At 40.4% G+C, this 12,175-nt stretch overlaps 1 protein-coding gene across 1 annotated transcript; it reads right to left on the bottom strand.

The window, feature by feature from the left end:
* Positions 1 to 2,163: 2,163 nt before the first annotated feature.
* LOC146524574 (L-rhamnose-binding lectin CSL2-like) lies at positions 2,164 to 7,632 on the bottom strand. Its single transcript, XM_085133214.1, has 9 exons — positions 7,538 to 7,632; positions 7,259 to 7,291; positions 4,495 to 4,590; positions 3,903 to 4,038; positions 3,724 to 3,833; positions 3,592 to 3,636; positions 3,348 to 3,480; positions 3,152 to 3,255; positions 2,164 to 2,960 (listed from the first exon to the last, which is right to left on the bottom strand). The coding sequence occupies exons 1-9, from the start codon at positions 7,566 to 7,568 to the stop codon at positions 2,944 to 2,946; spliced, it is 705 nt and encodes a 234-aa protein (XP_084989340.1). The 5' UTR covers positions 7,569 to 7,632; the 3' UTR covers positions 2,164 to 2,943.
* Between the last annotated feature and the right edge of the window lie 4,543 nt (positions 7,633 to 12,175).

Genomic DNA, 12,175 nt, shown 5'->3' with positions numbered 1-12,175 from the left:
CATATTGACTATATGGGTTTCTTGGTCTGCAGTGAACATGCTTCCTCTGCCCCCAGCATCTGGTCATCTAGCAATTCTGTAAAGTAACAATTTCAGTATCTTTACATCTATAGTATTGTTGTGTTCCTCATTGGCATATGGCAGTGCTACAAATCTTAATGATTCTCATTTCAAAATGTCCTTATGATGCCTGCTACAGTGTAGCGGCTTACTTCTTACTTCTTACTCTTCTTACCCTTCCTCTCCCCCCTCCTCATCCTCCTCTTGCTCCTCCTTGTCCTTGTCGTCCTCTTCATCCTACTTCTTCACCTCCACGTCCTCTTCCTCGGCCTCCTCTACTTCTCACTCTTCCTGCTCCCTCCATTGTACTCCACACACAGAGCTTACATGTATTATAGTGCTTAGGCTGATTGCAAAGTGAACTAATTATCTAAAAAAGTTTTCACATGTGACAGTGTGCCAGACAGTTTTTTCTGATTGCTTAAGCACATTTTTTGTAACTATTGGCTATTTTTGCAAAACTCTACACACAAATAAGAAACCTGTCACCCAATTATCAAAACATTGTAGTTCTCTTGCAAAAGCGAACACAGCTAGATTAACTCTTCACACCTTCGTAAAAATGGTGTTTTCGTATCAAACAGTACACACAAGCCATCATCTACTAAGCACACAATGCGCCAACTGCACACTGATGGTATGAATACAAAACACATCTGGCTTTTGCTTTCTCTGTGTACAGATGTCAATTGAACATTCTGCCTCTGCCCCCAACATCTGGACGTCTAGCAATTCTGTAAAGTAACAATTTCAGTATTTTTGCATGTATGGTACTGTTGTGTTTCTCATTAGAGTATAGCAGTGCTACAAAGTACTTACTGATTCTCATTTCGAAATGTCCTAATGATGCTTGCCACAGTGTAGCGGCTCAGTTTAGGCTGAACCCGTTGGCCAGCTTCCCTCAGGGTCATCCCATGGTTGATGACATGGTCCACTATTGTAGCCCTGATGTCATCAGTTATTCTGTTTCTTACTCTTCTTACCCTTCCTCTTTCCCCTCCTCTTCTTGCTCCTCTTTGTCCTCTTCCTCTAACTTCCTCTAACCCTCTTGCTTCTTCACCTCCACGTCCTCTTCCTCCAACTTCTTCACCTCCACGTCCTCTCCCTCGGCCTCCTCTGATTCTCACTCTTCTCACTCTTACTGCTCCTTCCATTGTACTCCACATAGACAGCTTACCTGTGGCCTGTTTATAGTGCTTAGGCTGATTGCAAAGTGGACTAATTATCTAAAACAGTTTTCACATGTGAAAGTGTGCCAGACAGTTGGCAAAATAGTGTTAATGATAGCCATACATGTGTATAATTTTGCTAGGAGTGTGTTGGAAATTTGGTAATTGAGTGTAAGCAGTGAGTTGTGCCTACAGTTTTGCAAAGTGTGTGTTACAAAATTGCAAACTGAGTGCAAAGCAGTGTTTGTGCTTTTAGTTTTGCAAACTCAGTGAGTGGTTTTGCTATAAGTGTTAATAGTTTTAGGAATTGTGCTATAAGAATCACAGTTAGGGTTTAAGCATTCAGAAAAAACTGTAATAGCCTTAAATGTGTATAGTTTTGCTAGGAGTGCGTTGATCATTTGGAAATTGAGTGTAAAGCAGTGAGTTGTGTTTACAGTTCTGCAAAAAGAGTGCTGTGCAGTGGATTGTAGCTACAGGTTTGCAAAGTGTGTGTTACAAAATGGCAAACTGAGTGCAAAGCAGTGTTTGTGCTTTTAGTTTTGCAAACTCAGTGAGTGGTTTTGCTATAAGTATTACAGTTAGAATAAGAATAAGAATCACAGTTAGGGTTTAAGCATTCAGAAAAAACTGTAAGGAAGAACATTCGGCCTTTCAGAGCTGCAGTAAATGTTCTGCTTGGTTTCCAGAAAGTTGCAGCCTATTGTTAAAAAGAGCGGATACAGTGGGAAACATGTTACTGGAGATTTTGTTAAAGATAAAAATGAGAAAAACATTTCTAAAATAATAAAATAAATTACAAACTGTATAAGTATCTTTGTTCTTTTTTTTTGCATCAACCTTAGATGAAGATAAAAATGTTTTAGAATTATTTCTTTATGTTTCAGATAACAGAATGACTTTTCTCAGAAATCATACTGAACACAAACACTGGACAAAAGTAGACCTCAGCTGCAACATTTTATTTTGTCCCTAACCTCCAACCGGTCGCAGCAGACTGCCACCCCTCCCTGGGCCTTGTTGTGCTGGAGGTTTCTCTCTGTTATAAAAGGGACTTCTTCCTTCCCACTGTCGCCAAGTGCTTGCTCACAGGGAGTCATCTGATTGTTGTGATTTGGTGCTTTATAAATACAACTGAACTTAACAGAACTTCACATTTCATGTAATGTGTGTTATTGTACTATCAAACTATGAGTACTGTTGGAGTAATGACCCTGGTGTCCTTAATGATAAAAAGATAAATGTTGTTTATTTTGAGAGCTGAATTTTTGTGGTTCTGAATATCATGACAATATGCTCCTCTCACTCTACCTTGAAACCCGACTGTTTCAACATTCACTTCAGAAATTAGTCAGACCCCTGTCACATTTAGCTCACACCATTCAGTTGATCAGTTTGTGATTATTTTATTATTGAAGGCAAAATTAAGAGTGAATCAGAAAAAAATTATTTAAGGCAATCAGTTTAAATCAGTTTTACAATTATAATAAGGCCAAATATATCTAGACACCACAGACCACAAGTTGACATGTCTTGAATAAATCTGATATGCATGTAAAATCAGTACCTGTCTTTATATTTTTGACCATACGTTGCACTGGATATTGATTGATCTTTTTCTTTTTGATTATTAATTGATTCATTACACAATTTATTTAAAGATAATAGACGCTGATAGTATTTGATGTCAGTGATTTCCTCCATTCAGCTGCATTCAGCTTTCATCTGCAACTGAAAGAAAATTTAATTTCAGAGTTTGCAGTGTTTTAGAAAAAAGAATCAGTGTTTTTTCCTGAACCACATAAAAGCACAGTGTCTAAGAGCAGATTCACATTTTCCTCTCAATGTTGAATGTGCTTAACTTTTGCTGTTATAAATGCTAAAATTAAAGAGCAGGAAAAAAAGAAGTCTGAATTACTTACAGTGACAGCTGTAAGCCACCTCCAGGTACTTGTAGGTGCCATAACATGGGTCTCCAAACACAGAGCCGCTCACTTTGACAGTACAGCTGCTTTTCCCGTTACAGCTGTGGATTCAGGCAAAAGTGAGTTGGCAGAGGCCAACTATATGTTGTGTAGAGAAGATATAAGGCTGAAGAAAGAGAGTCGGCAACTGTACCTCTCGGCTACTTTGTTTATTTGCTTTGAGCATTGGACATTTTGGAGCTGAGAGGCTGGACGATTGAAAGAGCATGTAGTTGCATCACGACGTCCGTAATCAGCTCTGTGAATAAGTAAAACCCGTCCTTCACCTGATGAAGAGCAAACATTAAAGATTTAAACACGTATTTAACTTTAACTTCATTTGTATCTTTATCAGATGAATCCAGAGACACACAAAGAAAGAGGAACTGTGCTCTCACCGCACTGAAGGTTTGCCAGAGAATCCTCACATGTCACACTGTGGACTGACAAAGTGACAACAAGGAATATTAGAAACATGGACATTCACAGATTTGACTGAATATTAGTTTCTTATTACAGATGTAATTTACTGGCTGGGAAGCAGGCGTAGGTGGTGTCCACGTATTTGTAAATGCCGAAGCACGGATCAGAAGTACGGAAGAGGTTTGTATTTATTTCACATACCTTCTGACCATCACATCTGCAGGGAGACAAAGGTGGGTTAAAGTGATCAATTAATGATTGATCTAAACTGCTCAGATTTGTTTACCTGCTCTTGACAACCTTCAGGGCGCCAACCTGGGAACATTGTGTATTTTTAAGCTGTTCTGCAGGTCTCCCCTCACTGCAGGTTTCTGCATCTGTCCTTCCGTACAGAACTGACTGCACAATGATCACTCCATTCTCTGTTTTACAGAAAGCATGGGAAAGAACGATGAAGTTCAAAAGGAGGAACTCATGAGAAATGCATAAGGTGTGCAGCACAAGAGGAAAACCCGAGGCTCTTTATGTTTTTCAATAATCAGAAAATGCCTTCATTTCTGTAGATCTGGGGTATTACATTGAATCTGAAAGATCACATGAGTCACAAGCATAAACTGTAGTTTCACTAAATAAAGCACAAAAAGAACCGAAACCTTAACAGGTTATCCTCCTCAGCAAAGTGTTTACTGAGGTCAGAGATCTGCAGGGGGTAAGCTAATTATCTTACAGACATAGAATCAGACTTCTGTTTACAACCAGAGAAGCCGTCTCCTGCTGGAAATGAGAAAGAATTGAGATTACCTCACAACTGGGTTCATATTTGAGTGATAGCAAAGAGCTATAAAAAACCTTAAACATAGAGATTATTTTCATGTTACCACAGCTCAGGCGTTGTACATTGTCGAGGCTGTCACAGGTGATCACCCTCTCGGTTGACACTGGGAAGAGGGCTAAAGGACCAGCTCTAGCAAAGCCTGAAATGGAAAATAACTCTATAATTAGTAAGTCTTGAATAAATTAAGCATACTACAGTAGGGCCTCTATTCATCTGTTTGCTCCTAAAGCAAATATGAACGAATATAAAATATAGCACACCAGGAAGAGGGTGGAGCAGTGATGTAGTGAATATGTGCTAATGCTAGTGCTAATGTAACAGCTAAGCTAATAGCAAACACAGGCAAGGTGGGAAATAACCCCAGTCGACTTAACATCATCTTTGTTATGTATTTGTAATGCTCATCTGAACCTGCTGAGGAATTATTTCCTCTATATCAGTCAGTGCATTCATGCACATGATGCTGCCTGCCTGCACACTGATGGTCTTACTAGTTTTCAGTCTCTAAATCCTGCTGCTGTCTCTTCCCAGGTTTGGTGCTGTTGTGTGTGCTGCTGTGTGTTTTATGCCCATGTATGACACGGATGCTAATCAGATAATGTAATAACGTGTATTGTTGGGTTCGTTTAATGAGAAAGAGAAGACAAATATTCTCAAAGTGCATTTTCTCAAATTCATTAAGCAGTTGACGGTTCAAGTCTAAAAAAAACCCAGCTGTTGTGTCTCTCTGCTTCGCTTACGAGACCCAAACCAGTGTTATTCCTCAGTAAGGAAAATCGCTGTCATAAAAGTCGCTAGAAGTCGGTAAATGACGTCATCGCCTAATTTGCATAATTGGTCAAGCTAATGTAATTGTAACCTACGTTGTTGGAGAGAGAAATAACATCGTGGAAGAGACATAGTGAGACAAGTGAGTAAAAAACATCCTAAATGCATTTAGAATTTATTTAGAACTACAAATTAAATTTCTTTTAGCAATTATTGTTTTTTTAATGTCACAATTCCAACCCTGCTCCTTTATCCGGGCTTGGACCGGCAAAAGTGACCCGAAATAGGCACTCTGGTGGAGTTACTTTGTGTGTGAGAGTGTGTGTTTATAAGTAGTTTTAAACCTTGTGATCCACAAAACAGCATAAGAGTAAAAGAAGAACTGACTGCGTTACAGTCAGTGCGGGAGCAGCGGTCTATGGGCTCAAATTGTGGTCATAAATATTTTGTACTTGTAAATCAGTTTTGTACTTGTAAATCGGGATTTGTATGTTTAAAAAGAATTTGTATGTGTAAAAAGAATTTGTGTGTGGGTAAAAAAGATTTGTGTGTGGACTTAGCCAAAAAATACATGTCTGCACTCAAGTTTCAAGTTACAAGTACGAATTTTGACCCTATTTGTCTTCCTTTCATCTGATTGGCCAATGTCATGTCAATCACAAATTTAACTATCCAATCAGAGAACAGATGGGTTTGGCTATTGGAGGGGTGCTGAGTTTCACACGTATTTTTTTGGCTAAGTCCACACACACACACACACACACACCTCCTGATTTACAAGTACAAAATATTTATGACCACAATTTGAGCCCATAGGCTTCGGTCATGCGCAATTCATTTGCAGTTCGACGCATGGGTGTGATCTTCTGCCCTGATAGCAGCTGGGGGAGGACTATCCTCCGCCCGTGAGCGCTTTGGAACGGGCGAGGTGCCCACGGCAGCACCTGTTGCTTGTTGAGAGTAAGAGCGATACGCGCTTTCACGTCAAAAAGTCGTCATAAATAAGTCTCCAATAACACCAGAAAAAGTCGCCAGATTTGTCTCTAGTCGCTTTTTAGAAAAAAAGTCGCTTAAAGGGGGCTGAGTCTGTTAGTATCAGAGTGAATCCTATTCTACTAACTATTCTACAATACACTGTGTGCAGTAAAGAATAAAATATGTGATGCTAATTGTGAGATATTAACCTTAAAGATAAAATAAATAAAAACACAATAAGAAAATATATATATAAAAATAAATCCCAACAGTATCAGTGTTCTTCTTGAATGAATTCTGAGTAAGTCTCATGTGTAATGTAAATGGCTGAGCATGATGCAGGTGAATCAGAAGTAACTTATGGTAGCGACAATGGGGACGTGTCCCTACCGTTTTAATGACTACCAAAAGCTACTACCACTAATTTAACATCAGTTTCACAGGGAAGTATTATTGGTTACTGAAATGTTCCTATCACTCAAGGCCTCAATAAATCAAATAGAGTTTTCAGAGTTTAACTAAAGGATTAATCCCTAATGGTAATGGGACTAAAAACCTATCAGAGGTTCTTGTTGTTAGTGGCTTATCACATTCAAGTATTCACACAGCACAAAATGCACCATACTGTACATAAAGCATAACCAATTTGCAAATCCAGGGTAGCTCTTTGGAAGAAACTTGGAGTATGAAGGAGTCTTAGGGCCACATCAAAAAGAAAAATATTATTGTTCATTTTGAGAGAAAAGAAGAAATGCAATAAACAGATGTAAGGATAGCGATAGATACAGCCCCATGCAGTAAAAAGGGTGGATGTTGTATCACAGACACAATAAGTGCTGAGCATTTGCAATTTAATTTTGAAATTTTGACTGTAATCTCAAAGTTAACAATATTACTTTTTTATGTGGTCGTAACACTCCATCGTACTTGAGTGAAAGCACAGAACAATGGGTGCAGGTTATAAACTAATTTATTTAAAAGGATTTAAATGACTAGTGTGGCTAAAGTACTGGGATAAAAGAAAGGCACATTTGGATAAAAATTGCTGAACATTTAACAATTACCTGAAGTCATGAGTACACATGTTGCTGCAAGCACTGAAACACAAAAAGGAAACCTCAGTGTTAGATGGTGTGTGAACTACAGCTGATTTATTCATTTATCTTCTGTATTAAGTTAACAGTGTTTCAAGTGGACTTTAATTTACCTCAAAACACAAATGACAATAAAGAAAAACCAAAGAAAAAATGGATGTTAAATACACCACTTACTGATCAAACAAAAATCATATAAATGATACATTAAGAACAACCTTTTGGGTGGAAAGATTTATTTGTACTCACACAGTGTGCTGCTGAGTCTGGAGGACAGCATGGTGTTAGAGCTGGTTTCAGTGAAGAGCTGAGCCGATGGTGCAGCAAACCAGGGACCTGATTTATTTATACTGTTTGACTTAGGCAAGATGCCAAATTATTTCTCGTGATGTGCAACATCCTGAAACAGGAAACAGGATTTCACCTTAGATAAACGCCAAAGACAAACAGAATACACAAACTCAAAGAAGATACATATCTGATGGAAAATTTTGTATCCTGTGACAGTCACGCACCTCGTCCACCACCTCCGGCTGCCAAGGTGCCCCACGCAGCTCCTCCACCTCTTCCCCACTGCTCGGATACACCGGTGTTGATGGCATCAGTGGTGTCAACCTGGGCCAGAGCAGTGCCGCCAGGTTTGTGATCCTCTCCAGATATCGCTCGGTCTGGTACCGCAGCTCCTTCCGCTAGCGGCGCGCCTCTGCTGCCTGCTCCCGCTGGGCGGCTGCCACCTCGGCCATCTGGGCCATCTTCTCCCTTTCCTGGCTCTGTCGTGGGCCCGCCATGCAGCTTCCTGGGTTTCAGCACCAGTGTGGCATGAATGAGGCACAGTGAGTCCACATGTCGGATTTCAGAGCCATTGTATTTGATGCGGTGGCAGCTCACGAGCTACCAGCCACACATACTTCACACCACAACAACAACACCACAAACCCTCATTCCCCTTATTTAAGTCGGTGGGCATAATTATAGATGCCGTGCAGGTGCGTCTGCCTTCCCTGCACGTCACCGCAAACCACGCCCCACCACAAGGGGAAAAAGACAATTTAAAAGAAAAAAAAAACTACCACTTTCAACAATATTACTGGCATTTTTGTTTCTTTGGAAACAGAACCCTCATCAACCAAGAAATTGTTACAAAATCTTTCTACAGTGGAAACCAAATATTCTTCAGAAAGTTCTTCTCTTTTGCAGAAGTTCCCATAAACCTTCACGGTTTCCCATAAAACCTTGAAGGTTGCTTTGCTTTCACTCATCCCAATCCGGGTTTAAGTCGGGAGGCAGACATGGTACATTTACCTACTTGAATGCATACAAAAATTCCACATCTGTCCATAACGATTTCAGTGTTCAGTAGTCCATCGGCAGTGTTTCATGGCCCAGTGAAGCCTTTTTTCCCCTCATTGTCACGTCTTCTCTTTACAGTTGAATCAGAGACTTGCTCACGTTTACTAATCACTAATAAGCTGTGCTTGATTCAGTGGTCCTGTTAGTCACCTACCATGCAAGCTCTCAGAAACTTGTCTTGTGATTTTGTCGTGGGCTTGGAACTGTCAGACCTCTTCTTGTCAGAGAGAAGACTATGATGTTGGAGAAGACTGTACTCACTCAACTTCATGTTTGTTGTAGGTGAGACCTACACTTTTAAGGGTTAGGGTGGTCCATCTTTCTTCTCTCTCTTACTCTTATTTGCCCTTTTCTCAACATTTTTATAGCAACACATTGTTGAAAGGGTACGGTACTGCAGCGTCTTCCTGTCATGATCCTGGGTCGGTCACCCAGTGTTTTTGGTTATGTACTTTTACTTTTGATAGTTTTGTATTATGACTGTTGTTTTGGGTTTCCTAGGGTTTAGTTGTGTTCCCTCTGTTTGGTGTCTTCCCTGCTTGTGTATCCCCTTAGTGTTGTAGGTCTCTGTGTTTATTCCGCATCTCTGAGTCTGTGTCATTACGTGTATGTGTTTCCTGTTTTACTTTGAAGGTGTCTGTCTTATGTCAGTGGGTTCTGTTTATGTTTCCCCTGCCTCGTCAGCTGTTATGTCTCCCAGGTGTGTTTCCCTCCTCAATCAATCAATCAATCAATCAATCAATCAATCAATCAATCAATCAATCAATCAATCAAAGCTTTATTCACCACATGCAGGTTGCCCTGCAGTGAAATGGGACCCCCCCCGACCTTACACACACAACACAGACATTACATGGGGATACAAGTCGGAGATCGGTAGTGTTACAGAAAAAACACTGAAATATACACTACAGTGGGAAAGTACAAGAGGAAAAAAAGAGACCTCTACTCATGCTGTGCTTCCATGGTAGGACAGCATGGGAACAGGAAACAAAAAAAACTCCTCTGCACAAAAAGCACATAAATGTCCACAGCACAACTTTGTGAAAGACATGACAAGCCACAGGATTGGGTGGGGGGTGAGGAGTAATCCGAAGCGAACACAGCAGCCGCCCTGCACAGCGCTACCATTCCAGCGCGGCACAGAGACCCGCCGTGTTCCCCCGCAGGAAACAAGCATCGAAGGCGTTTGGAAAGGGAGGGGGGATGAGTGTGTGCTTATCAGTGTAAGTGTATGTGTGTGCGTGTCCATAGGTCAGCTGAGACAGTGTCCTTTGCCCTGCCAGGCTAAGTAAACAGTCTACCAGCCAACCCAGGTGGCCTTGCATGGAATGGGAAGGAAAAGACTAAACACAGTCGTTATCAGGGTGTTGTTTTTCGGCTCCAGTCTCGAGACCGCCACTGGCGCCAAGGGGTATCCGCATGAAGTGATGGTGCTTTTTACTTTATTGCGAACAGCTCATATGAATTTCAAAGCAGTTCTACAGTCCAACACTGGTCTCTCAATCTCCCGTTGGAGAGCCGCGAGCTTCGCCATACTTGCGTTCTGTGATGTTGTCATTTCTTGTGCTCAAGGAGCCGATTTCTGAGAACTTACGGCAGTGTGCCTCCCCGAGATGTCATCCAATTTGCGCCCAGAGATCTTATTCCGAGCTAGCCCTTCCGAGATGTATCCAGTCTGCAGTCAGAGATCTTATTCTGAGGCTGTGTCCCAATTCAGGGTCTGCACGCTTGAAGTACACGCACTACGCGTACTACGTACAGCGCGTACTATAAGTACGAGAAGTGCGGAAGTGAGAGGCTTGTGAAATGGGACGGTCTAGCCCTTCGTTGCGCTGTTCAGGTTGCCTAGCAACCATGATACTAACCGCGATAAACGTTACATACAGCTTTGTTTGACAGAAATGAAGGAGAAAAATGTTTTGTCATGACATCACTTTGATTAGTTGAGTATCTGAGGCTGAGGCCACGGGACTGTAAAACATGATTGTTGGGCTTCATTTCTGTACTGAACAGTCATTTAAGAGTAGTTAGTGAATAACAATTAGCTAATGTTTTTCATGAGACTAAAATCATCTCACTGTGGTAATGTAAATATAATATGGCCAATATTATATTATTGTCAGATTATTATGATATATATATATTATATATTATTATATATATTATATATTATTATATATTATTAATAATATTAAAATTATTATATATTATTATGATATTATTTATTTTATAATATCATTTATTTCAACATGCACAACAGTAGCAGCAATCACAGAAATCACGTCCAAAGATGTTAAGATGGAGGAAGACAGGAAAAAACAAGTGCTTCTAATAACTGGTTGTTATTAGGTAATAACTGGTTGACAGGTGTGACAACTGTCAGTGGTTTCTTTATCATGTCACATGAGGGGAGTCCTCTAGAAGGTTATCATTTCAGAGTATAGGGGCCATGTGCAGGTATGAAAGGGATGGTCTGTTGGCTTTTTCTTTCTGCTACACCCGCCATCACAAAGACATCACTTCCTCTGATAATAATTGTTTTACAATGCTTCCAAGGTTTAATTGAATACGTGATCTATCTGGTGTTAATTGCTTTACTTAATTCAAAGGGGCGATCGTGGCTCAAGAGTTGGCAGTTCGTCTTGTAATCTGAAGGCTGCTGGTTTGAGCCCCGGCTCGGACAGTCTCGGTCATTGTGTCCTTGGGCAAGACACTTTGCCTACTGGTGATGGCCAGAGGGGCCGATGGCGCGATATGGCGGCCTGGCTTCTGTCTGTCTGCCCCAGGGCAGTTGTGGCTTCAACTGTAGCTTGACACACACCAGTGTGTGAATGTAAGAGTGAATGAATAGTGCAATTGTAAAGTGCTTTGAGGGCCTCAAAAAGCGCTATATAAATGCAATCCATTATTATTAATTTGGGGTTTAAATGTGGGAAATCTGCTAAAGCAGTTTTTGAAGGTTAAACTTTACTCTCTTCTGTTCTGTTAAGGCTGTCCTTCTCTATCTGATAAATACACTGCTCTGTGCAAAGTCCAGAGAAAGCAACTCTTTAGTGTCTGACTATGCACATAAACACTTTTGGGTTATTTTATGTAACAATGGTTATTAAACTTCATTACTTTTTCCTGGTTATTTCATGACTAAAAATGCATTTCAACTTTCAGTATAAAAAAAAAAACTTATATTACAACCCAGGTGGTTTTTCTTTTGTAGAAAATGTGGGGCACAGTCAATAACCCTTTTTAGTTACATTTATTTATGTACATTTAGAGGATAAATGCAGAACAACCTTTGCTGGCCACTGGCTTTGTTAGCAAGCACATCACTCATGTACCTTAAAACATATCACTGCTGACAGAACAAATATTGAAACCGCCCGAGTAAACATTCTTTAAAACAATGGGTGATACTTTTCAGACAGTAAAAACAAGGAACCAGTTGTTTAGATTGTGCCTAAAAATCTTCATAGAACTAATTCAGTCACAAAGCAACGTGATGCTGTAACATCACAAAATCAGACAGCATTGGAGGTG

Source organism: Neolamprologus multifasciatus, chromosome 2, assembly GCF_963576455.1.
Source record: "Neolamprologus multifasciatus chromosome 2, fNeoMul1.2, whole genome shotgun sequence".
NCBI classification, from domain to species: Eukaryota; Metazoa; Chordata; class Actinopteri; order Cichliformes; family Cichlidae; genus Neolamprologus; species Neolamprologus multifasciatus.
The sequence above is the reverse complement of the archived record's forward strand: the minus strand, read 5'-3'. Positions and strand labels throughout refer to the sequence as shown.

Bases quoted from the DNA above. Each gene is read 5' to 3' on its own strand.
- LOC146524574 (XM_085133214.1), bottom strand. From the start codon at position 7,568: ATGCTGTCCTCCAGACTCAGCAGCACACTGT. The intron at 3,481-3,591 runs GTGAGAGCACAG...GCTCTTCATCAG, and splicing joins TCTGGCAAACCTTCAGTGCG to GTGAAGGACGGGTTTTACTT. The intron at 3,256-3,347 runs GTACAGTTGCCG...CTGAATCCACAG, and splicing joins ATAAACAAAGTAGCCGAGAG to CTGTAACGGGAAAAGCAGCT.